This window comes from Pagrus pagrus (assembly GCF_965226575.1).
Source record: "Pagrus pagrus genome assembly, chromosome: 2".
In the NCBI taxonomy this organism is placed as follows: Eukaryota; Metazoa; Chordata; class Actinopteri; order Spariformes; family Sparidae; genus Pagrus; species Pagrus pagrus.
The window spans coordinates 20409303-20436831 of record NC_140186.1 but is presented as its reverse complement, the minus strand read 5'-3'; the positions used below and the strand labels follow the sequence as shown (position 1 = coordinate 20436831).

Sequence of the window (27529 nt, the reverse complement as noted above, 5' to 3'; positions counted from 1 at the left end):
GTGATGCCTTCTCGTCCACAAACAGACATAAATGATGGGACATGAAGCTCAATCAGCTGTTCTATGTTGCATTCATTATTCTATAATTATGACCACTTGAATCGTGTTCAAACTGATAAAATGTCTCCCAAAGTCCTTGGCCACATGAATGCATCTATGTGCATGTTCAAGGACAAGTTCATGTTCTGTACAGAGCTGTGTGCGAAACAATGAACAGAAACAATCAAAGCGGTAAATGTGGGTGCAGCACACGTTCTAGTTTCAACACAGGATAACCACACTGCCACAAAAAAAAGAGCGAAAATGCTAAATGTTCCTTTGAACTCTTTTCATTTCCTTGAGGTTAAACTGAAAAGTCTCTTCATTTCAAATAGCAGAAGAAGAAAAAACATCATCCAACCTTGATTGGTAAGATGCCTCAACACAGACACTTAGTACGCTACTCTGTAGTTTCCACGTGTGTTAGTGTGTGTTGTGAACACATTTGTACTATCTTATCATGTACAGTACTCTCTCCGTGTTTGAGTCACTGTTGATCTATGAACACCTCTGACTTCGGCCTTTAGCTTTGTGTTTTACGTACCAGTGAGAGGTGAGGGCTTGTTGAGGGTGTTATATTGGTTGTGGAGGTAGGGGGCTCCGTGGCCGAAGGCAGGTGAGGAGGCCAGGACCAGCTCCTCTTTGATGACACTGGCCTTGGGATGGTCCTCCGGCAGCTCTGCCAGACGCTGGTCAAGAGAGTCCCTTAGCAGGTCTAACCTCTGAGACGCCTCGCTCAGACGAGACTGCGCCTACAGAGAACCGACACAGAGAAGCTTTAATACACAGATACATCCACCGGTTGGACATTAAGTGAACTATTACCTCTCTATCCACTCACACAAAGCACACGATTTAGCCCTCTAATTATATTTTTAGTCATGTTTTCACAAGAGCTGCAATGACATGCTGCGTTGAAAGTCAATTAATTGCCAACTATTTTGATAATCATTTAAAGTTTCAGTCATTTTTCATGCAAACATTTGCTGGTTCCAGCTTCTTAAATATAAAGATTTGCTGCTTTTCTTTGTCTTTTATGACATTAAATGAAGAGTCTTTGGGTTTTGGACTGTTGGTTGGACAAAAGATGCAGTCTGAAGATGGCACTTTGGGCTCTGAGAAATTATGATGAACATTTTTCACAATTTTTTATATGTTTTATAGACTAAGAAGTTAGAAGAACATTAAAGGCGTTAACGTGTGTGTGTGTCCGGTCTAACCTCAGACAGGGCTTTCTTGTCCTGGACCTTGCTGGCCCCCAGGAGTCTGATCACGTTTTTGGCCCCCTCAGCCACAGCATGCTCCACCCTGTAGTGATGCCTCAGCTCTTCAATGCGTAGCTCCACCCCACACAGGTCGTGGTTACCTGCAGCGCCAAAATGGATAAAAGACATTACTGCATCTGATTAGACAATTTTACAAAATGCAACTGAGGCTGAAAAGTCCGAAGGATGCTGCTTAAATCAGTTATATTGTAAAGTTCGATCTTGGCAGGTGTATGTTGAGACTTCAGTCTTTTGTTTTGGCAGCGGTATGTTGCAGGGAACTCCCCTGGGCATACTAAGTTAGGTTAATGCCTTAATGCATGTCATGCATTACTCAAGAGTCAGACAAAGAAAACATTAGCAGTGCCTGGAGGGAGGTGAGCAGCCTCTGAGTGTTCCCCAGTAAACAACATCATTATTTCCAAATGACTTTCTCAGTCCCATCTTTAAAAGCAAACAGAGCGAAGACATACCCTCTTTAGTCCAATGTTTCCTTTTTTACGATCATTTTTTTCAGTGAGATTTAAATTAAATTATGCCGACATAAAGTCACAAGATAGTTAAACTACAGTGAAAACAAACAAATGAGTGATATCTCAACATTTATAGTAGTAATAGCTTGTTGTCCAATACTTCTTGCTATTGCCAAAGGTTACAGCGACCCCAAATTAGATAGATAAGTCGTGTGGAAAATGTAATGTGATAATATAAAACTGAACCTCTTGCCTTTTATGTTGCTATTTAATCATGATGTGATAAAGCAAATGGAAAAACCTGTAAACATTATAAATGGTTTAGTAAATCAAGACGACATGCTTGTAGGTCTGTGCAGAAATTATACAAAAACGCTTTTGAACAAATCGTATACCGACATCAAAAAGGCAAAAACTTGACGTTTAATATACTGTCATATTTCCAGCCACTTCAAAATGCCACTGATAAACACGGAAAACTGCTTATTTCACCCCTTAAATGGAAAGACGTGGTAATGTTAGCTAAATGACAGCAGAAAATTAGGAGCAATGCTATCAGTCAAAAGGTAAAAACATCCTCAAGCTCCCTTACTTAGGAAGACAGACATGGGGTCAGTATCAGAGTCACACCCGTGAAGCACAATTACAGCTAAGTGGTTAGCTTAATGGCTCAGTAGCAGCCTCTCACAGCAGGCAATAAGCACAAAAGGAGCACACTGGTATAGGGAGAGGAGGCGCAAGATAAGGAAAAGGACAACAGGATCAGCAGCATTCAAAACAAGGTGCATGTGGCTTTTTTAAATAGGAGGTTAAAAACGAGGAAGGACAAAAGGACACAGGAGGAGTGATTAAACATGATTTTTATGACCTATGAGCTGTTAAAATGCTGCATAAGACGGGAGGAGAAGGAGAGGAAAAGGGGGAGGTAGGGGTGGAAGTGGATGTGGATGCTTTTATCTCCTAATAAGGTGTTCTGCCTGGAGCCCAGACCCTGCTAGATGACCCCTCCACCGGGTGTGGTGCCTGGAGACTGTCAGTCTGTGTACACTATACACACAACCCCTGTGTGTGTATGAGTGAGAGTGTGGTTTAAAGGAGAAAGACAGAATAACCTCGAAAGAGCCAGAGACTATGTGGGACACCCGTACAAGAGAAGAACATTTATCCTGAGGTTATCATTACAGGCAATAAAATACCTGCAGAGAAAGTGTAGAAAGGCACATGCTCTTCATGTATTCATGCACAATAGAAGTTAAGGCTTTGAAAAACTAAACTTTATTAAAATACTTATCATAATACTCCTATAACACGGTCACGATGCACAGTTGATAACTATAAAGAATGGATAAAAATCGTTGCAACAGAGATATCACCTTCTTTCTTCCTCACATACTTGTTTCTTAAAAACTGCTGCCTACATTTCCAACAATGCAACTTGAACACAGACAGTTCAGTCAGACTGTGTGTTCATGTAGTGTGGAAATAATCAGAAAAAACTTTGTTTTGCTACTGGGAAAATTCACATCGGTCACATGAACACACGCATGCAAGAGGTTCAGGTGTGTTATGCTAGTGGTGGCTAATGTAGCTGGAAGCAGAGATGAAGAGCTACAGAGGTCTGATAAGCTCACTTCTTACCAACTCTCCCACATTTTTTTCATTTTCTAACTTGAAGTCTTTAGCACCAACTGAGGCGGACTCAAGTGAGACCACTCGAGGCAATTTATTAAACTTCACGCAACTCCCTCTGGAGGCTTTACACAACTTTTTCCACATTCGCTGTAGCACTCCTCTTGACCCGTAAACAAGTTTGATGTGTAAAATCAGTGGAGCTGCCAGTAAGTACAAAATCATCATGGCTCAATCCGGTCCTTAACATGCATAATACTATTTTTATCACGTTAAAGCAGTGGAAGGAGCTTTAGATCATTAATAAACCAAGTAGGTTTTCCACATTGAGGACACAGAGAGATAAAGTACGGCCCTTAACTCATCCCTCCAAATGGCCATTAGCTTCTTTGCCTGAAAAGACAGCCACTTTCTTAATAGCCATCGTCTGCCTCTTACATGAGCAGAGAGGAATAGATGGCCCCGCAGGGAATACACCAACTGTGTTCTGAAAAAAAAATCTGTTTTTTGGTTTTACTTCTACCCCCTCCCATCGCTCCCTCCTTGCTCTCCTGCTGCATTTTACCAAACCATCATCCCACATAACTCATTGCCCAATCATCAATCACCTGCTATGAAATAGCATTTATCAGCCTGAGTGTGTGTCACAAAGAAAAGAAAGTAAATAGGACACATTAGTTTGTTTGTTTCGGCAAATTTAAAACACACAACCACCCTCCTGGAGAATGTTTTTGTTCTGCTTCTACACACAACACTTTAATGTTGCGTGTGTGTGAGATAGAGGCGGAGAGAGAGCGGCTCTCTGCCTTTATTGTGTGAAAAGACACTTTTCATCTGCTGGTCCTTTTGTTGGAGGGTTGGATTTTTTTCAGTACATCTGTGTGTGAATTTGATTGATTGTGGTAATGTGCCAGGTGGGCCATTTCATCGGCTTTGTGTCTTTTTCACATATAAACACACGCGCGCATGCACACAGTACACTGTGCATCAATCCCAACCGTTCTCTTCATCTTTTTCCCCACAAAACTAAGGCGGTGAGATGTGAAAACACTGGGCCGGCTCTTTATTGATCTGTTTATGTTACTGTGTGTCTGCTGTCTGCAGCTGCTGCTCACAGCGGACTGTAGCATGGCCGCAGATCACATGAAGATAGAGATGAAAAGCATCCTGTCGATGCCAGCTGACCACTGTCTTCAAACACACAGCTCACATGGCTCACTTTCCTCTGAAATGTGAGTTAAAAATGTAATATGACCAACATCTCATATTCGACAATATCCAGATAATGATCTAAAAGACATCAGCTAAAACAACTGCAGATATTTAAGAGGATCGGTCTGCAGCATCATTTGCAAAGTGCAGTTTTGTGGTCAGTCTCAAGTCTTTTCATACCCAAACCATGTCCTTGTTTTGTCTTGGCTTGTCAGAGTCCTACTCCTGTTCGAAATTATCCCATTCTGTTTCACGTTTACTCTCCTCCATGTTTGTTTCTGTTGCCTTACACAAATGTCCTGCCTGCATCTGGAATTGGAAGGGCCAAAGCACCATCCAAGTGATGAAAAATATCGCCGTAAAGCGTGTGATTTGCGACAAAACAAAATTACTTATAGATAGATGGTTTTATGTAAAGTATATTGACTATGCGGAGGATTTTTTTTCCCAATGTTATGGGACCATTTGTCTTCGCTACCTGCACCTGGTACTACTTTTTGAGAAAACCAAAAACCAAGAGTGCTAACCTTTCAAAATGAAACCAAATATTGAGCCAAAGACAACATATTGTAAACTTTTTGATCAGAAATCATTACCACAGTGTGTATTTTGCATTACTGGGACCACTTTTTAACCTCAGTACATCGTATTCGCTCATTGAGCAAATCAAACTCACCCTGTGTGTCATCATTGTGCTCAGTGGCCTGCACAGCTTTGCGGATTTGCATGCGGATGATGTCAATTTTGGTCTTACTGTCCTGCAGCATCTGCTGGGCCGTCTGCAGCATCTTCTTGTCCTGATGGGAGCAAAGACAAGACAAGGAACAAATCATGACAAAGGAAGCCAAATGGTAAACAATATAATACCAGGAACACTTTGAGCAACACAGAGGAATCATTAATCCTTTCCCTTTTTCTTTTGATTGATCACAATGGGTGTTAAAATTGTATAAGTAGTGAAACAGGAAGGGAAGAGGAGGTGTGGAACAAGGTCGAATGGCAAGGTGAAACACGCTGCAGAAAATAAGGGGGAGGGGATATTTGAAGTAATCAATCATGTGTGTCTCACATCATACACATTTAGAGATTATCTTATCTGAGTCAGCAGATTGCAAGGTTATGGATCATGAAGGTGCAAAAAGACACACGCTGTCAATTACTGTATCAGGCAGCTGGGGGAGGTTGTAACGTGTACCATAACCTACAAAATGCTCTTTACATTGCGGTTGTGTTCATTATGTGTATGGTATTTGCCTCATATATTGTTCTTTTGAGCTGTGTTCTGGTATTATCATGGAGTACGTCAGTGTCCCTGTACCTTGGTGGATCCGTTGGAGTAGATGGGGATCATGTTTTCAACTCCCTGTTTGACTTTGAGCTCGATGTTGAGCTGTCTCTCCAGGGCAGCGATGCGTTCCTTGTGGGCTGATGTTCGACTCTCAGCCCCGGGAGACTGAGGACACTCATCTGTGGAGCGAAGGAAAGGGTTCGAGATGATATAAAAAGGAACTAGATGAGGGTTCACATGGTTCGCTCCGAGGTGAAAGTACTCGCAGGGGAATTTCATGTAAAGCCAAATAATAGTGTTGCTTTCTTGAATTTCTGCAGCAGCATGAACAGGGCTAATATCCTGGATTATGGGAACAGATCCACTGGGAGAGACTGTCCCACCCAGTCGGAGAAGGAAAGTACAAATCGCCAGGAATATTATTTTTCCATGTGGTACAAAGGATCTAAATTCACTACGAATAGAGTTTACGATGTTTACAATAAAGTTAGCTAAAAAAAACTGTGTTGTTATTATCTGCCATGATTCATTTACAACATTATATGAACTCCATGTTCAAGCAGAGGAAGTGTTATTTATTTAAAATATTTTTCTTTATGAACATCAGTTTATCAAGTGGAGATCTGTTGCCCTCGGCATATACTGATGACTGGCTTTCAAATAAAAGTGTGTTTTAGTCTTGTTGTTTGTAACAATAAACTCTCACCACGATGGAGACACATTAATCTGGACTCAAACTCCATGTTTTCTTGGTGCCAAATATTGATGAATAAAGGTATCCTGTGCATCAGTTACCTGACAAATCAAGGTAATTTTCCAACTGATGCTAAACGACACAGATCCACAGCACAGTCCAACTCACTTATCTGACTTTTTTTCTTATATCAGAGACAAAACGAACCAAAGGAAAAGGCAGATTTGACAACAGGGGTGAGAGTTTTTCCACACACATACCTTTATTCTCCTCTCCTCCTTTCACCACAATGTGAGCATCCAGTTCTTGCAGCTGAGCATGGAGGTTGTCCAGCCGGCGGTTAGACGACCGCAGCTGGCTGTCGACCTGAAGGCAAGAGCAAATACAGGAGAAACATTGTCTCTGGTTCGGAGAAGAAATTACAATTCTGCATCTTATTTCTTGTGTGAAAACGACAGTATATCAACCAAGCAGCAAATTATGAAATGTTGGCCAACATGCTGACATCATCAACACTCACAAGAATGTCACGAAAAGCAGTTGAAGCAGTGCTACACCACATTTCCCTACAATAATGAACTTTATATACCATTAAATCAGTTTAACTCTTCAGGTGTTGGTATAATGTTTCCTATTTTGATATTGACTTTCTATCAGAATTTTGCAAAATAAACCAAATCTAAATAATAAATGCCTCTTCGTGTCAGTATAAGGACCTAGAAATGCTTCTTGAATGTTCAGTGAGCTGCTTCTTCCATCTGAAAGTTTCAGTTTCAAGTTCCCGGACTGCAGGCAGCGTTCCTGAAATAGCAACATCAATTTGTTTATAAAATTAAGTAATGTTTATAAAATCAAGTAATTTGCATACATTTTAGAGAGGTGCAGGAAACACGTGAATGACTGGAGTTGCATTAATGTTCCTTTTCTGCTTTTATCCCATCAAAACTAGAATCAGCATCATTGGACACACGTATTCTCTGAAATTCATAACCGGTTGTAAACCCCTCACACACCACTGTACTCTGTATTCTTTCATCAGCTGGTCATCATCATCATGCGCAGACCTCAACACTGATAGAACTTCATTCATAAATCCGTGCTTGGACTGCTACCCACTTATTTATCCACTAACATGACACACACTACAGCAGGAGCTGAAGCAGTCCAGCCTGATTCCACTCAGGGATTTTTAACTACTCGTATAAAATATGTTCTTGTATTCAAAATCTGACTACCACTTTGACAGTTTTACACATTTAACTTTGATGATTTGTGTTTTTATTTTGTTTCTGTATTGAATGTCTGTCTGTAACTTTGAGTTGTATTACTGCTAAAACCTTCTGGTGGTACACATGCCAAACACAAACAAATGCTGAGATAACAAAAAAAATAATAAGGGATAATAGATATTTAAAGAGCATTTTTACTTCACAAAAAACAGCATAAACAGCTATCTATATTAGAATTTCTCTATATTAATTTGATATCTTTTCATCGAGTTGGCTAAATTAAACCTTATTTTGAAGCAACTTTGGCTTTTAGGTTGAAAATAATGGAAAAAATCTATTAAAGCACACAGAAGAATATGAGGTTTACAATAACCTGTAGTCGCATGATGATCCTTGCTGTTTTTTGTCTTGCATCTGTACCTGACTGGGGTTGGATTTGCACGCTGTCGAACTTCTTTACCTCAAGACTAATTCCTCTCTTAATGCTGCTCGAGTATCGCTGCTACATGTATCTTCTCACAACTGGTGCCCAGCAGCTGTACTTGGCAGCTACAGGAAGGGAATGTGTGAGGCTGTGTGGCATTCCTGCCCTGCCTCACAACGTGGAAACATGTGCTCAGTGAGCCTACGACTGGGCAAATAAAAGGTCAAAACAGTCTGAAGTTTCTGGCTTTCTTTATTTATTTTTTCATATGACCAAAGTCCCCACAGGCTAAGAACTTAACATACCAGCAAGTCTACCCAGTTCCGGTGAACTGGAATGTGACTGAATCACCAGCCTCTGTTCCAGATAGCAGTCATTAAACTGGTTTCCTGCAGTGGTGCTGATGTGAAATTCAATGACTTTTCAACTGAAAAATCAGAGCGCTTCCACGACCTTATCATTTTATTACTGATGTCTATCACAGGAAGATGCTTTCTCATACACAGTATCCTCGTGAAGTGTCTACCTGACTTTCTCTTTGTCATTTCAGATCATTCATTACCAGTTGGAAACCTGTTTAAAAAACAAGAAATTTAACTGGTATAAGATTTTTTTTGGGCTCTAATACTTTCTGGTGGATTTATGTCGCGAGGATCTAATTGTAACATGTGGCTGACCTGCTGAGCATTCCTCTTGTCAGTCGTCGCCCTGCGTAGGTTCTCAGCTCCCTCCTTGATTTTCAGCTCCTTACGAATCTCTCTGCGGATCCTTTCGCGCTGTTCGTCCAGAAGCTGCTGCACGCTGGAGTCAGAAAAATCTGAGTTCTGGTCCAGACCGAGCTGCTCCAGAACCGACAGCCCACCTGGGTCACTCTGAATGTGGGTGAACAAAGAGGGAGGGAAAAGGATAAAGAAGTCAGGCAATGTTGCTGTGAACAATATATAAAACTTTTGCCATGACAATACAAAGCTTCATTTACAACACGGTCCATCTGGCAAGAGTAGGTGTTGAGAGTGAAGAGGAAGAGATGGTGAGCAGGATAAGGCCTTAATGGGAGGAAAGAGATAGAGTGGGATAGTGATGGGGCGGAGGAAAAAGGGCAAAGTTTGGTAAAATACTAGGAAAAAAACTTTCAAGAAAATGCTAGAGGAGGATGGGAAAAGAGACGAAGGAGCGGCAGAGAGGAATGACAAAAATCTTGCTCAGTCAGTGTTTATAATAATTCAAACAAATCCTTTATGTCCAACCTGCTTACAAGACGCTTCCACTAAAAATACCATTTCCAGGACAGTCTGTCGGCCAAATGGGCTAAAAATCAACACTATACATAAACCTCAAAATGAATTACAAATCTGTCCCATGACCTGTGCTGCCCATCGTCCTCTTCCAGCTCTTTCTCATGAACCCATCTCTCTCCACCGGGTGAGAAATGCCATAAACTTTAATGAAAAACATTAATATACACTTTAGCGCCAGTAAACAACTGGGCCCCACTCCTGCTCAAGTTTCTCCTTACTTCCTGTGGCTTCAAAAATATAATCCCTCAAGCAGAGCTGCAATTTACTACAGGCTGAGATGTGGAGGCTCAACACGCCAGACAAACAATCAGGAAGACAGCAGGAGAGAGAGCGTCAATTCACTAGAAATCACAGCCACTATTACAGGAACACACAAATCAAACAAACGCTTCACCTCCGAGCTGTCCTCATCCTCCTCGTCACCATGCCAACACATAGTCCTCTCTGATGTGATAAAACTAGAGAGGAGCGGAGATCTCTCGTACGCTCCTCAGCTCGACCGAACAGTTAATGCCACACCAAAAGCAAAAACAGGTTGGGGGGGAGAAAAACGATAAAAAGAGATAAAGAGAGGGAGAGGGAGAGTTAAGTGAGGGAGGAGGGGGAACGCCTCCAAGAGAGGATATCCGTCCCGACACCAAACTGCTCAGGCCTTTCCTGTTTCCTCTGTAGTTTTGCTGCTGTCAGTGGAGAGCGAGACACAGAGAAAAGAGGGACAGAGACTCATATACTCATATCCATACATCAAGGAACACATCCTCAGTCTTTAAGTTTCGGTAGATCACTCCTGGATCTGTGGCAGTAAACCTGTATGATATCAAATTTTATACGCATCATTGAATCACTTCTGGCTTGAAGTAAATTGCGACAGCTTTTTCTTTTGCTCTCACTTTGGTCGGTGATACAATCTTGAGGGTGGAAAGAGGGAAGGATGCGTTTTCTAAGTACTGGCACGAAGCCAGAGAGTAAGAGTTTTTCCTTTGGGCTCCACATCTGCAAACCCCCAGTGGTGATTCCCCTTTTCCTATAGAAAGACTGTATGGGATAGAGTCATATGAAAATGGGACAAACTCTCTACCGTATGTAAGCAGCAGTGGGTGAAGTTAGTATGCTAGCCTTCAACAATATCCTCCAAATTGTAAAGTGAGCAGAAAGTTTAAGGCCGCTTTACACTGCACAATAACGGAGATCTCACATGCATATCGCTTGTCACACATCAAATTTTAGCTGTAATTTTAGTAGTAGTCTTTCCCGAGTCCCGTCCAATTTCGCTCTGTGCACCAATAACAGTTGAGCAAGCTTAGCATCCAAATGAGGTTCGGTCAACTTTCCTGTTTAACTCATAAGTGCTACTGTATGTGCTAGGTTCCTTAGAGTGGTTAAAAGCTGTTACCGGGGGACCTGTAAAAGCAACACTCGATACCCTGACTGTGTGGAAGGCACTCTGTTTATTCTATTCCCAAAATTGAAGACACATTTTGTCCACTAATGAGCAGATTAGTGATGTTAGTGCTGACGAATGTCACATTTTCACATTTGACCAATCAGATGGAGCCGTGGATAAATGAACCGTGCATTCACATCATTTGGCTAATCAGATGAGGTCCCAGCTAGCTGTCATTTAGCCTCAGATTAATTGGTGTCAATTTGGTGGTGACTGTGAAGTTAGCTAGCACAATGGCCGAGGAAGGAGAGAAGAGCTGATATGGCTTCTTCAATATTTGTTTATTTATAGCAAGTAATATCGTCATTGCAGTATTGGAGGACATTATCGCACATCGCAGATTTTCCTCATATCATGTAGGCCGAGGCACAATCTGTGTTTTGAGGCGTGTCAGATTATGGAATAAATGATTGGTGATTGGTAGAAAACAAAACATGCAAGCAGAGTCACAACATCTGTTTTGATCATCAACCTGTGCCTCACATGTTTTGAAAGCTGGCTAAAGAGCTGGAACTGATGTGTATTTTCTAACCTAAATTAATATCTAAAGATTCTTTATTAGTGGTGGATCACTAGATTATTTTAATGATAAAAAAAATAATCAAAAAACAGGCAACATTTAAGTTACACTGATATATTATGAAGCTGATTTTGCCTTAATTATATGATCACAACAACTTGTAAGCTTTAGGAAAATAGTCTCTTTAGTGAAAATGTTATGTAATGACAAATGTAATGATTTATTATGAAATCTTTTGGTCATTTTTTTGTTTTTTCAGTCTTTCCACATGAAACTGACTCATGTCTCACTTCTCAGCACATCTGTTAAGCCTAGATAAGAAAAGAAATGCGACACCGACTTAAGATGGCGAGTTCAACTTCCTGTAAACTGAAAAGAGGCTCTGTGAATTTAGGGTGAGCAGACTGATACATTTCCTGGCTATAAACAAACAGACACCAACACCAAGTCCACAGCAGATGTTTTTCTGTATTAGAGTTTTACAACCAATTATGGATAATCATTCTTCAGTAGCTGTGGTGAAACCTGCAACAATGACTCATGATGCATTTCATTTAGTGTCTGCTGAGGCTGAAACCGTTCACTTATTGGCTCACATTAAGTCTGACAGCCTTTGAAATAATCACCAATTTGTTTCACAAATAAAGTATTACAAATATTACAAGTGACAAGTGTAAGTATTTCATTCTGTGTTCATTTGTTGCTCACAGAGTGACAATAAAATCTGTTCATAAAATGTTCTAGAAAGTATCCAGCAACATGGGAGGAAGTGCTTAGGATGCATGTTGGGAAAAGTCACTCTGGACAAAAAAAACTCTATTATTATTATAACTATTTTAGTGACATCTGTCTACATGCCACCATATCTGTTTGTCCATTTCATTAATAAAATCAGGTGATCTGTGATACAAAAAAGAAATAAGAAAAACCCTAATCTCTTAAGGTTCTATGATTAAGGATTAACTTTATAAATCAAAATGAATTCAAATTAATCAAGAACTGTATGAACTGTAACAGACATCCATGTTGACAAATCCCAAGGATGACACTAAAATTGTAAAATAACAATAATAATTTAAGTTTAAAACTTTATCCATAAATGCGACATAACGATCAATATCTGAGAATCTTTGAAGGAAAGCTTCAATAGATCTCAGCAGAGTCTGTTGTCTGTATGAGATGCTTTGGATCAAACATCTCCACCTCCCTGGGTAAAGTGTGCATGTGATCTACAGCCTTACTGCCAAATGATTGTGTCAGATGGTGAACTGATTGTGTAACTGAACTGAAGAGAGGTTGCTGAGTTCTTCTCTGCGTAATCATCATTCTGACTTTCAGCAGAGATCCAAAGTTTGCTCCTCACAAGATAAGAACTACAACTGATATGATACTTACTTTACTATTCTTAAATGTGCATGACAAGTATACAGATCAGGTGTTTTTCTGCACAGCTTGTCTACTTTTTAATTGATTGGGCAGGTTAAACTTAAACTTCTGATCATTTCGGCTACTTTTCAGCCATGTTAGTGGCATGGTTTTAGGGATGGCAATATCAGTCCGTCACTTTGGTCCAGACTGAAATATCTCGAAAATTATTGAATAGATTTTCATACAAAGCTGAGAAGAGATTTAAATTTTATCAGACGATAAATCTTTTTTGCTTAAATACTTTATGATTTGTGGTTTTTGACTAAATACCTGTAGAACTAATGGCATTACTATCAGCCTCAGCTATTTATTGCTAATTAGCATGCTAACACTTTAAGTCAACACAATGAACATGGCAAACATTACACCGGTTTAGCAACAGCATTTTAACACAGCCGCTGTGAGCGTGTTAGCATGGTAACATCAGCATTTGGTTCAAAGCATCGCTGTGCTATAATATAGCCTCACAGAGCTGCTAGCATGACTCATGCAGTAATATTTAGGTGATTTCTTCATTTAAAATCTATACGCTAATGTTACAGTCCCATGAATTGGCACATCCTCCCATCTTCTCTATTCATAGAGTGGCGTGCAACATTAAAAAGAAGAACAGGTGAATAGGGCAGAGTTCAGTTTTTTTTATGTAGTTACATCCAGTCTCTTAAGTCATAACCATGACATTAAAGCTGTATAAATGCTTTCAAACAAACATTAAATCATATTTAAGTATGGTGAACAAGCAAAATAACTCTCTAATGTGGACATCGTTTTTGGCTGGCTCAAGGCTCTGATCAGACTATTTGGAAAAAGTAATGGTATTCTTATGCAAGAGGAGGAAACTTAATGCATTCTTATCTCTATATGACAAAATTCAACCTCCCTTTTCAGACAAACTGTACTTTTACAGAGAAATCTATCAGTAGTTCTGATCACCCTGACTCAGCCCTTAGGGCCGTGGCTGTAACATGAGGTTTATTGACTTGGTAACTATGCATCTCTCAAGTGATGCGTATTTGCACTGTTGAAACCAAAAAAGAACGCAGTCTCTGGTCCAAACAAATCAATTATCCAGTTTCACTCAGATCGGTCCTCCACCCTTGAGGATGTGTCATTTGTCCACTTGGTGGGAACACGTGGGAACTTGTCTCCTGTCACTTCAATCACAGCGAGTGTTAGAGACGTGTTAACAGCAACAGAATGTGTTCCGACGCACATGTATGTAGCGGAGAAAAAGCAACACCAGATGATTCGTCACGTCATGCAGTGGATCTGACGCACTTTTCTTTGACTTACACTTTGCCAGCGAACTGAGCTCAGCAGTGAAAGAGAGGAAGCTGATAAAACACAACAACACTCTAAATCACCCCTTAGTTGTTGACCCAGTGTAATACTACAAAGATGGCAGCAGCTAACGGGCATGAATGACTCATTGCGTGCAGCTTGTTAGTGGACTAGCCCAGAGGAGGAACCTTCAGCAGCGGTGTCCAGGGAAGTAATGACGAGCTAATTCAATATATAACGGCGCCAAGCGAGGCTAATTCAATCAGACTGTGTGAGCAGTGTGGAGAAGCCTAGGGCTGGACGAGAAGGACAAGACAGAACATGGGTTAAAGTGCATGTGCGTGTGTGTGTGTGGAGTGTAAGCATGTCCTACACTGTGAGGACAATGCCTGGAGTTTTCCTACAAAGTGATAATGGCCGCTCCATACAGAGATAGTGTCCAAACAGAGGTCGTGCAAAGGCGTGGTTGTAGAAGCGTACATGACATGGACAAAAATAGGAGAACAGATATTCACTTTAATGAATGCACACACTGATACACACACAAACACTCACTCACACACGCAAACCCCTCTCACTTTCCAGTGAAACATGAGGACATGTCTCTTGGGGAGTGAGGCCACAGAGCTCAGCCCATTTCTGACTGAAGCCTGTGCTATTGTAGAGGGTGTGATCTGTGTACTCTTCGGGCTCCAGTACACTCAGTCCACAGTCGACGTCGGTGTGGGCTGTTGAATATGACACTGGGTGAAAATGCCATTGTGGCTGGATGCTTGTTCTACGATGAGAGAGAAGGACAGACGAGCTCCGACTGTGCTCAAAGTCACAGCTAATAATAGAAGACGAAGAGCAACAAACCATGAAAATGACATGATATTAGTGATTCCCTTGCTAAACTCATAAAGACATAATGGATAGTTGACTCTTTTCCAGCAACAGATGAGCAGTATTGATGAGGAGCAAATTATGTGATATTTTAGTGCCATACATTTTATGTTTTAGACCGAAACATATGATAACTGGAGTAGGGTTGCTGCGATGATGAGATTTCCCCTCTGCCTAATAAACTCATGACAACACCAGTGTTACCAATTACATTTTACAAGAGAAGATGCTCTCTGTCTGTTGAGCGATGTGAAGTTATTGCTAATGCAAGTTGATCATTTTATACTGCTGCAGCTTGACATTGAAACACTAAACTGGCGAAAAACAAGTTGACTTTAACTATGAAGCAGTCACAGGAAATGCCATGTGTTCAGTGAGTTTAACACAAACGGCTTACATTCATTAAAAATGCGCCTACAGAGCAAAACAACTGTCATTTTTTAACAGTGGATATATTTTAACTGTCAGCGAGTAGTTTTATACTCTTGTCTCTGTGGCAGTAATGCAACAAGAAGGACCTGTTAGATGAAGTGCTGCAGGCAACAGGCTGCACACCTCCAACATCTCAGTGAGTTATCAAACTCCTTTTCCCGAATTAACGTTATCAGGTTCTCTATAAGCACTGGGTTTAAAATTAAAAAAACAGATTTCTTGCCAAATATACTTTTGCTTTTCGTTTTGAGAACAAATCCTCTGCTGTTGTTTTGATGATCAATTCTCCTTCCTCTCGTCACTTGATACTGTAAGTGAAATGCGATCTCCTCTTTGCTGCGGCTCTGCTGATGCTTCAGTGCAGAGCTGTCACATCCAGTTTATAATTGTAGTGTCATTCATCTGACTAAATATTGATTTTTTTTTATTTATTTATTTTTTTAATGTGGGGGCTGTGTATGCCTCTCTTCTTTCTAACCTCACAATCTCAGATATTTTATATTTTCAAACTTGCAGTTTTCAGACCCAACTAATACCAACTCAAGCAAGATCACTTGATGTCACTTATCAGGACTTTACAAAACTTTCTTTTGTTCCACATATGCAGTATGTGTACTCCCCAAGTCCTGTATTCAGACTTGCATAAAATTGGTGGAATTCCCCTTTAGCTTCAACCTATCATTAAGACATGCAAGTTTGGCTTACTGACTAAATATATGCTGTGAAAATGTGGACATGTTCTTGACTTCTTGGCTGCACATGCTGTGGCTATAAAGGCAATACTGACACACAGGAAAACACGAGCATGTACTTGTGTCACGTAATAAAACTGCATGTACTGTACTGTGGAATGCTGAAGCTATCAGGCCTCTCATACAAGCATACACATACAACCACATACATTATGACAGAAGCATGAGTCTGCATGGTTTTCTCTGATGGATTAAAGTAACTTGCATATCATTTCCTGTAGTCCTCTTACTTTGCCACATGGGCCACTTTGTAAATATTCTGCTGAAAGGATGAAGCTGCAGAGAAATAACACTTCCTATTCTTGTCAATCTGACAAGTTTGCATGGCAGAGAGGCAGGGAAAGGCAATGAGGCGAAATAAGACAGTGTGTAATGTCCAGGAAAAGAGTGAACAAGTTGGAAAAGAGAAATAACAACCAAACATTTACTGTTTCCTTCAGGGAAAGTATAATTAAACACTTAGAGCTTGAATTAAAGGAATCAGAAAACACTATTTTTGAGGGTACAGTACAAGACTGTTGCTGGCAGTGAAGTAATGCTCAAATACAAATGGACAATCATCAGCCAGTGCAACCATCTGCAACATAGAGAAAAAAAATACACTCTGGCAAGAGCAAAAGCCAGTTTGTCCAGTCACGGCCATGAAAAAGACACAGACACACAGAGAAAGAAGTGGTTAGCGAGGGGCTGAAAGAGAGGGAAAGACACACGAGGCAAACAAAGAGAGAGCAGCATGGGGACAGGAAGAGAGGGAGGAGAGAGACGGATGAGGCACAGCCGAGAGGGTCACAGGGTTGAGGCAGACAGAACAGACAAATAAGCAGAGTAAGAAGGAAGGAGCTAGAAAAGAGGCCGAGAATCAGCAATGAATCAGCAACCACACTGCAACTACAATGTGCAACAACTGCTCCTGCCAAGTGTCCAGCAGAATAACTAGAAACATAAGTGGTTACTGACTGAATCCTTTATGTATTTACAGTAATCATTGTTCAGTCTTTCTCCAGTTATTCTTCAGTTGTTGCTTTTCACATGAACACCAGAAACAAGAGGCTAACAGGAGACCTACAGGAATGTAATTTTAATGGAAATCACCTCATCACCCTATTATGTTGAGTGACAGTTGGTGGTGGTGAAGCGCATAGAAACAATACAATGGACCTAAAAAGGCAACGAAGGGGAACATGTATTACAGTAGCTGGATATTGATACATAAACTTGGCTCAACCTCACAGCCATTGTTTTCCACCTATTGGCCACTTTGCTTCTTCAATTCAGGCACGACAGCTTGGCGGCTGTGGAGGAAACTGTACTCTCTGAGCTGCATCCAACTTTTTAGTGACACTACAAACGTGATTGCCAAACCTATCCATCTTATAAATGACTGACAGAAGAAGTAGTCAGGAATATACAGAGTAGTAGTCCAAGGCCCAATCCCTACCCCTCATTTTCAAGTGCCTCCTTGCCCTTGTAACTCTGTTGCAATGTGTAGTGGTTGAGATCTTCCCCTATGAAATGGAACAACCCCTCAAGACCCTCATACATCAATGGCGTTAATGTAAACAGATGGAACATTTCCAATATGCCGTCTTCAGCTGTGGTGATTTCTTTTGCATTACCATGGCAATACTGGTATTATGCGGGGCTGTGATGTAGAAATCAGCAATAACAATGTTAGCTTGCTGGCTATTGAGACATCAGCAAACTAGTTACGTTGTAAAACCATAATACAGGACCGTAATACATTACAATGACAGAGAGTTCTCATAACCCTCGGTCTGAAGTTTACCTCTGAAAAATATCAGTTTGGAGGGCCATGAAGCCCCAGCACCACCCTACCCCTCTATCCCAATGGGTGTGTTGGAACTGGGCCCAAGTCTGCCTCAGATATAGCTTTCAACAATACAAGTGAGATGACAAGTCAGGGTGAAGAGCAAGTGAAGCGAGACAAAAATCAACTGATGGAAATGATGGATGGAAAATCCTTTTTATAGCGGGCGGAGTTCTTGATTCTCACCTGGATTATTGCTCTCACGCTGCAACACACAAAAACAAAGCCACTACAGAAATCCATTACATGGAGCGTTTAACATCAGGCACAAAACATCCCAAAGAAAATACTTATCTGATTTTGCCAACGTCAGTACAAACGATCTGTCAAAAATATGTGAAGTTTGGAATCTGCTGCCTGTGTGTGTGAGAATGCAATCAATCATTTCTACCTGGGTATCAGCACAATACTCTTTTTAATACACCATCCTAGGTTATAGATCATCTTCAGCCAGGTACACACTAGATGACAAGATTAGTTAATACCATCCGTTTATCTCCCCAACCTCATCTGGGCCATTAGAGGGAAGTACTAATCGTCAAACATACAAAATATCTACAATAATCTACAGCGATCAAAGTGTTATACCAAGTTGCTGATTCCTCTCCAAGTGTGCACATTGACTAGACATCGTCATGGAAAGTATGGTCTGGAAACATGGGATGGCTTCCATTAAAAACATTGTCTACTGGGCCCTCTGTCTTTTCTGGTGGATCAAAGCCAACCTTTTCAAATTCCCTAAAACTAGAAGTAGAGTAGAAGCTGGTGGATCGTTGTTAATTTAAACTCCAATGCAAACCTGAACAATCAGTTTTATAGGAGTTTAAAGGTCAGCAGGCCTAAACAGTACAGTCTAACTGCCTCAGACCTTAAGAACAAATCTTAATTAGTGAAAAATAGCATTCATACAAACTTTCATTCTCTACCTCAAACGTCTGTGTTCATATTATGTGCTCAGTTTAGTTTTTTGTAGTCTAGCTGTCACTGTCACTTTTTAAACATGATGAGGGAGGAAATATTTTTGATTGAGAAGAAACTGAGAATGTTTTCTGGATGTGGAAAAAGTGACTTGACGTAGGACTTGAACTGCCTTAACTAAGGGCTTAACCTGACACAACCTGTGACTTGACTTCCCCAAGATAAAAAGGACTTTGAGAGTTGGAATAATTGACTTGAGTCACTGTCTGTTTTTTTCTAAGGATTTGTCACTTGTATTTGGTACTGTTCAGACTGCCATCTCGAATATGTTTCTTGCTTACTGAAAAGTCTATGTGGTGTCTGATAGTGAACTTAATATTTTTAGCTTCAGTCTTCTGGTCAGCCAAAACAAAACATTTGAAGACATCACCATGGCCTCTGGGACACCGTCATGGGTTTTTATCATCATTTCATCATTTATAGACAAAACAATGAATTAGTTATGAACACAATGAAGACACAGTCGCACAACACCACAAACTTAACAGTACGAGAAGCAACAGGTAAGAACTAGTCTTGAAGTAAAATGTCTGAAACCCAGGGAGCCTGACAATGTTTAGAGAGGAGTAGCAAAGGACGAATCAATCATAGAGACCTCAGTGGACAGGAGGAGATGTTTAAATGACAAACACTCCCAGCTGGAAATGTAAACACAGTCTGTCCAGGGTGAAGTGGCTCCATAATCCATAACCACTGAACCTTTCCTGGAACAGACATAAAGGGAAGCAAAGGACAGAAACAAAAGGCTTCTCTCTTGCTCTATTCACTGGAGAATAAACACACAGAGACGTTCACACCAGCAGGGGGAGGACCCTCAGCTCGGCAAGCCATCTGTCAGTCACTTTCTGCTCCAGACAATCTTAGTGAGAGGGCCAGACACCTATCAATCGTTGTACAATCCCTGCTCTGCTGAGTCAGTGAGGAAGCCCAACAGCTGTCAGTCATCCAATCAACAAGCTGCAGGAGGAGGTTAAAAAAAAAGTTTTAATTCTGCTGAGTGGAGAAAACACAGATGAAACCTTTTCAGTACTAGTTTGAAATTAATCCAGGTGGGAATATAAACACATACCGGCCTCAAGTGGAATATTTAGCTTTAAAGATCTATTTATTCAGGGAGGATTGAGTGAGCAGCATGCCGGCTCTTTCAACATACACCTCTGTGAACACCAGACAAACACCAGAAGAGCGCAGAGAAAAGAATAGCAGCCACTAATAGCAGCATCAATATGTATGTTGTTTAAACATAGACAGAGACAGCATGAAGAAAGGCTGAAAACTCACGCCTTCAACTCTGAAAGACGCTCCAAACTTACACAGACTTGAGAGGAGGCCTAACTACACCCTTAAATTACAACTACAGCCCTGTATTTTCAGCCAATATTAGTCTATTGCAGATTAATCGGTATCTGTGTGTATTTTGTCCAATATGTGTTACAGAACAGACATCTTTTTTGGGCTTATTAACTTTTTTTTTTTTACATATTAAAGACAAAAAAAAAAAAATACTTAAAAAAAACGAAATAATGTGCAGTTTAATTGATAATGAAATGTATTGTTAGTTGCAGGCCCTGTCCAAAGTTAGATTAAGCGTCAAAAATACTTTGTCCCATCACAGTGTCGCTGCAGGCTACCCGTTAACTGCAGCTAATGATGATGATAATCCTCATTATGTGGTCCGGTGTGTGTATGTGTGCACAGAGCTGTGCGTGTGTGTTATCTAACCAAATGATATCAAGTTTTCAAACCATGTACTTCACTTAAAAAGGAAGCAGCAAAGAGGACAACAAACTAATTTACACCTCACATATGAAGGAACACATTACATGACACGTTTTCCTCAAAGTGATTTAAGATAAGTGCGCTCAATCTTTACATGAACAAAATTTAAGATTTTTAAATGCTTTTATATTGCAGAGTAACAACACAGATTGACAGAAAAGCCTGGAAATCCACAGTGATTCACTTCGCCTGTGCATGACTCGGGTCTCCTTTAGGTCATCAGGTTAATTCTTTCTGTTATGTCTGCTTCAGAGTAACATTTCTGAGAATTAAATGATCTAAAATGATTACAAATGTTTCTGGTATATGACAGGAACAAAGATGTCACAAAATGTGAAAACAGAAGTGTATTTATATATATAGATCAGGAACCGAAACTCCCCAAGTCTTTCCAGCACCACATCAGCCCCTTTGCATGCGCTCTTTCAGGCCAACAGCAGATCGGTGAGAGTGTGATAACCAGTAATCATGTAGCGTTTATGGTTTAGTGGCTGAATAACAGCGGGTAGTTCAATGACAAAATGTCACGCAGATGTTGATGTCAATGATAACGGTAAATGTTTGTCAAGATGAAAAAGTGCTGCACTTACTTCTGTGAGAAGTTTGCATGTGTGTTATTTCACTATGTGTGTGTGTGTGTGTGTGTGTGTGTGTGTGTGTGTCTGTGTGTGAAAGCTGCCCAAGTATGGATGTCTGAGTAATTGCTCCGACAGGTCTGGGGTATCTGCCTAGATGAGCTTCATGGAAAGACAGTCATGCAGAGCTGCATGAACAACACTGATAGCACTGTCTTTAACTTGTGTATGTGTGTGTGTGTATGTGTATGTGTATGTGTATGTGTGTATGTGTATGTGTATGTGTGTGTGTGTGTGTGTGTGTGTGTGTGTGTGTGTGTGAGTGAGAGAGAGAGAGAGAGAGAGAGAGAGAGAGAGAGAGAAATGGGTCTGCATGGCTGATTTGCTGCGTAGTGCGGATCTGATGTCAGTTTAGGTTTGTCGCTCCTTATGAAGAAGCATGAAAATAGAAGAAGACATGAGCTGTTCCTGGATCCGTTCACTGCGAAGGGATTTGAGTGCAAAGGTTCGATACAGACTTCCACCTGAAGTCAAAACACTGTCTGCTCCGCTCCGTTTATGTGCACAAGAAAGGAAATGTGTACAGGAGACTGTGTGTGTGTGTGTGTGTGTGTGTGTGTGTGTGTGTGTGCGTGTGCGTTGGGCTGAGTTTGGCTGAGTCACATAAAGAAAACATCTGGAGGCATTCCTGAAACGCCTGAGTGGTGACAACATCCAACCTGGCAGGAAAGACGTCGTGGAGGGGAGAGGGAGGGATGAAGGGAAAGGTAAACCAAGAGCAGGGAGAGACGTAGAGAGGAACTAAAAACTGTAAACTCACTGAGCTATAACTACTTTCACTGCGCTCCTTACGGCACGTCTCCACCTAATCAATCTCTACTGGCTTATGCTTAATACCACATGGATGAGACAGAACCTATTTAAAGCAGCAGTGACATCGAGTTAAAGCCTCACATCTTCCGGGATCTACGTGTTTTAGTAAAAAGACCAAGAGTCATGTTGAGGCTTTTTGAGGCTTTGAGTTAAATGCCAACACCAACAGTCTAAGATGTGCCTGGTGACGCTAACACGTTGATGTTTAGCTTGTGTAATGTTTAGTGTGTTAGCATGCCAACAGTTGTTAATAAACACCAAACAAAGCTGAGGCTGTTGGGAATGTCATTAGGTTTGCAAATATGTGATCATAATCTTAAGTGTCTTACTAGTGAAACTCTAATCTGATGGTGAAAAGTTAAGACACGCAGTCAGTCACCTGGGAAAACAAGGTTAGCTGGCGATCCATTTCTTTTATAGACTAAATGATTGAAGAAAGTCATGTTTTGTCCTGTGTTGTCGATCCGGTTGTCTTTGCAACAGCGGTGCCCACAATAATACCACTTGGAAATGATAAGGGGAAAAGTTGTCTATTGCCACTTTAAATGGTAAAGATTGTTATTCATTTTCAATATTGATGACGTTGATTTGTTTCTCAATTAATTAACAAACAGCATTATAATAAAGTACTGCAGAGATGCTCTGGCCTAAAATTCTTGTTCATGTAACAAAACATATTTGAACTTTATAGATGCAAACATGTTTTTTTCAGTAACTACTAAACTATACTAACTATGCTTTATATAGAAGACTTATACAATTTTATTTTAAATAATTGCTTTCACACAGATTTCCAGCACAACTTATACAAATATAGACGACTTATCTGTGTATAAGTTTGAGTTACAAGTCACTGAATTATATATAATATTCCATGTCATGATTATTTAGGTCAAGATGACTGCACTGCAAAATGATCCTTTTAGAGCGAAGCTAAATACAAAACTCAGTTCCAACACTGAACTATCCGTTCTCCTTCCCGTGACAACAATACCAAAATGGCCTTTTGGGGGGAAAATTTAGGCCATTTAGTTTCACTGCGCTTCAGTTCCCTTGCTGACACTCCTCCTTTTCATGTCTTTCTTCCAGAGGGAGGGATGAGACTGCAGGGAAGAGGAGAAGAGAGACAGACAACACCCTTCCCCACGAGACAGACAAAAGCCAAGAAGCCCTCTGAGCAGAGAGACAGACTGAGGGAGGTGGACAGCCACAGATACAGGAGGGGGGGTATAGAGAGACATGGTCAGCCAAAAAGTGATAAAGAAGCAGGTGGAGGAGAAAGGGAGGGTGGTGGACTAACAGCGCCAGAGGCGACTGATGGATAAAAGAGCATGTGAGAGCATGCTGGGAGGCCAGACTCACTGCCAAACACACAGACATCAGACACATGAGGGGAAGCAGGAGGATGAGAGAGAGAGGAGTTCATTGAGAGCACATTTGGCAGAGTGCTACTGCTGTAAACACACATAATTCACAGGCCTGCACATAAAATCAACTTTCCAAAAATCAGTTTCTAATTCAAAAGGTGCTGGAGTTTTCTTTTCTGGCAACCAGATACCTTTTGACCAATCTGGAGACATGTATCATCTTCCTAACATGTATTTTTCAATTCATTACCACAATCACAATATTGACTTTTAAAAAACACACTTCTGACTTGTGCCTCCAGACATCCTGCAGCTCTAGTGCAGAAAGCAAAGCAAGTCACACTGAAAAGCCGGAGAGAGCGTGATAGCCTGGGAGGGAAAGAGGGAGAGGGAGGGAAGAAGGGAAGGATGAAGCCCTGAAGCCTCCTCAGAGGGAGGCCAGGGGTTCACAGTTAAACAGCAGCAAGCAAGAGGCAATTGTGTTGGAGATCTAGCTGGAGGTGAAGCTTAAAGTCAGTGTTTCCAGTTTATATACACGTTACATTGTTCATGCTAAAATAGAGATTTCTGGAAAAAAATAATAATAGAACAAAGTACAGAATGACAGAGTAGCAGAGGCATGAAAGAAATAAAGGGATTAAATCACTCAACAATACATGAAAGCAACTCCCATGTCCAGCAAAAATCCTGGTACGCATGTAATTGATAAGAGTCATTTGGATGTTTATCTATTTCTCTTAAATTAAGCAGCTCAAATGGTTCAAACATGTTTAAACAACAGAAGTGTGTGTGTGCAAGAAGTTTGTAGTGCTGGCAGTGAAGCAGTGGGTTTAGCTGAGCTGATTAACACTTTAAGCTGTCTGATGCCCAGACACAAACACACACACACACACACACACACACAATCACAATCACACACACACACACAAACACACACACACACACACACACACACACACACACAGGGTCTAACACCTCCTCCTAACTACCGCTGAGTGAGCAAATGAGCTTGGAACAAAATCATGTGACAGACTGTCCTGATATACATCTTTAGATGTATATCTTCAGAGGAGGGGGTTTTGCGCCTGATCTATGGCTTGCAGCAGTTTCCGTATACACATTAAATTGTTTTGTTTGGTGTCACATGCTGCCTGTTTATTTTCTGTGTATCAGTGGAGTGAGATCTGTCGATCTAGGATTGGCAGGAAGTATCAATGCTTTTGATAGATTAGGCAGATGTTCTGTGAGGTTCGACTGGGATTTGAGCTAAATATTAATGTGAGCATGCTCATGTTTAGCAGGTGTAACATTTGCCATGTTCACTATCTTAGCGTGCTAGCTATAAACACAGCTGACTTGAACTGTGGTCATAGTATCGAACAAAATGGTTTTTTTAACTGAAGATCACCAAAGTCGTTATGATTCATATGCTTGTGACGATGAATGTCTGTACAAAATGTTATGGCAATCCATCCAATAGTTGTTGAGGTATTTCAGTCTGGGCAGAAGTGGTGGACCAATTGACGAACATACTTTTCCACCTCTTGAGCCATACTGCTAATGTAGTATGAAAAAAATTAAAGCCGACAAGAAGCCATTGCTCTTCAACATCTTAAAATGCACAATTTCACAAGCTCCTCTGTATGATTTTGTCTGCTCATGCTTTTTAAAAACAATTCGTCTGCCCAGGATTCGAGATATAATTTTAAAGTATTTTTGTGAGGCTTCTTTTTTTTTTTTTTTTTACTGTACACAGCAGATAGATTTAATGAATTAAGTGGAAGAGAGATTGATTAAAAAGCTGCATTTCGTCAGTTGTGAAATGATTGAGTTGTACTTTCTTCAGACAAAAGGGCCTCCCCCCCGGGGATTAATAAAGTATTCTGATTCTGATTCTGATTCTCATTCATAAATATTTTCTTATACGTGTCTCCACCGGTGTGCTTATGTTTGACTTACAAACATACAAAAACTTGCTTAAGCAGTTTCTAAGAATCCCATTTGTAACTTACGCACGTGTTTTCTATAAAACTCAAATCAACTTAAATTAACAGCACCTGTCTTTTGATTTCCTCTTATATAATGCCAGCACAGATGAAGGTTTAGTCAGGAATAACTATGGATAAAAAGAGATAATCTAACTTTTTGCAAGACCAGACCATGATGATGGTAGAGGAGACTGAATTCGGACATAATGCATTATTCTGTGGACAAAATAGTTGGTTGACAAACAAAGCCAAAGATGCATCTTGGACGTGTGTTGCTACTGCAGTGAATAAGGTGGGGCAGAAAGACAGAACTGTGGTTGATATTAAAACGAAATAGTCTGACCTTAAACTGTAAGGGGAAGAAAGAATAGACATACATAACTGCAGCATTGATACTGATGGCCTGGACGCCCAAACTGCAATAATCAAGAGGAAAATCACTTACATCCAGTCTAGACTTTGCTTAGAGATAAGATCATCTCCACATCAAACCAAAAATGTTATAAATAAATATTTCATAGTCGAATTGTCAAAGTCATACTTAAGATGAATCTGATTGTAAATCTGTTCTATAAAAGAAGCCCCTGTCTGTGGGTTGGTTCAGCTGAACCATGACTAACAGCTGACTGTGAGCAAGTCACGCCTGAAAGTTACAATGTGTGTTATTACAATGTGTGTTACTGTGTGAAAAACTGTGTATAACTGAGTGTGTGAGTACGTGGGCAGAGAGACACAAACTGGCTACGAGTACATCACATTTGTGTTGTGAGAGAACCCAGGGGAGACTGAACCTAACAGAGAAAGACGGAGCGTGGAAGTGCATATAAATGTGCCGCAAGAGCACCCCGGGGCTTCACTGCCTTTACCTTTAGTGTGTGTTACGCCATTAATGGTTGCGACAGTTGGGCTCAGGTGTGGCAGCAGCAGCAGAGACCAGTGCAGCAGGTCTGTGGCTTTGTGTGTGTTAACAGGACCTGTAGAAACAAGTTCAGCTCACCAACAGTGATTATGTGGTCTCAGATGGAGGGACGGATTACAACTTTTCATTATGTAACAAAGTTGTTCTGTACATGCGACATCTATTGCATGTCTGTCCATCCTGGGAGAGGGATCCCTCCTCTGTGGCTCTTCCTGAGCTTTCTTCCATCTTTCCCCCTCATCAAAAGTTTTTTTTCCCCTCAATATGGCAAGTTTTTCCACACTTGAATCGAGGGTCTAAGGACAGAGGATGTCGTTCACTGTACAGATTGTAAAGCCCACTGAGGCAATGTGATTGTGATTTTGAGCTATATAAATAAAATTGATTTGATTTGAACAAAGTTTGTTGTCTTTGGCACAATACATACGGTACATGCTGAACACTTCTGCTTTGAATCAATATTCAAAGGAAAATGAGCTTCCACTGGAAGAATTTCTGTATTTTGTGTACTTGTGCTTAATGTGTGAATGGTTAATCTTCAAACTAGTTGTTCTGCGATATGCAACTTAAACAACACAGAGCCTGCACTGCCCACTCAGTTTACATATTTTGTCAAAAAACTGAAAGTCACCCTTACAACTGGCCACCATTCTGCCTGCAAAGTTGTTGAACGTTATCTACCGCAGATCTACCATTTTTGCTATATGGATCTGTACACATATTAGTAGCAAGCAGTTACATCACTATATCCCATCCAAAAAATGTCAACTTTTGTTATAGAACCCGGCAAAATTACTTTTATATTTCTTATACAAATCTTGAAAAACAAGATCTTGCACACTACTCTTGCTCAGCATCACAATTTATTCATTCTTCTGATGTTTAGGTCCTGTTTTCAGACCCACTGGATGAAATACTCTTAAGGAAAC

At 40.6% G+C, this 27529-nt stretch overlaps 1 protein-coding gene across 2 annotated transcripts in view; it reads right to left on the bottom strand.

Moving 5' to 3' along the window:
• Positions 1-27529, bottom strand: part of pkn1a (protein kinase N1a) — a 53228-nt gene that overhangs the window by 9822 nt on the left and 15877 nt on the right. Inside the window, exons 1-7 of one of the 2 annotated variants that reach the window (XM_084340339.1) lie at positions 9946-10001; positions 8931-9125; positions 6861-6966; positions 5937-6085; positions 5295-5415; positions 1260-1405; positions 584-791 (exon numbers count right to left, since the gene is read on the bottom strand). In XM_084340339.1, the coding sequence (XP_084196465.1) occupies positions 584-791; positions 1260-1405; positions 5295-5415; positions 5937-6085; positions 6861-6966; positions 8931-9125; positions 9946-9987 (967 nt within the window). In that variant the 5' untranslated portion in view covers positions 9988-10001. Of the gene's footprint in view, positions 1-583; positions 792-1259; positions 1406-5294; positions 5416-5936; positions 6086-6860; positions 6967-8930; positions 9126-9945; positions 10002-27529 lie in introns of those variants that run through there. The other variant, XM_084340340.1, reaches the window with a different exon arrangement.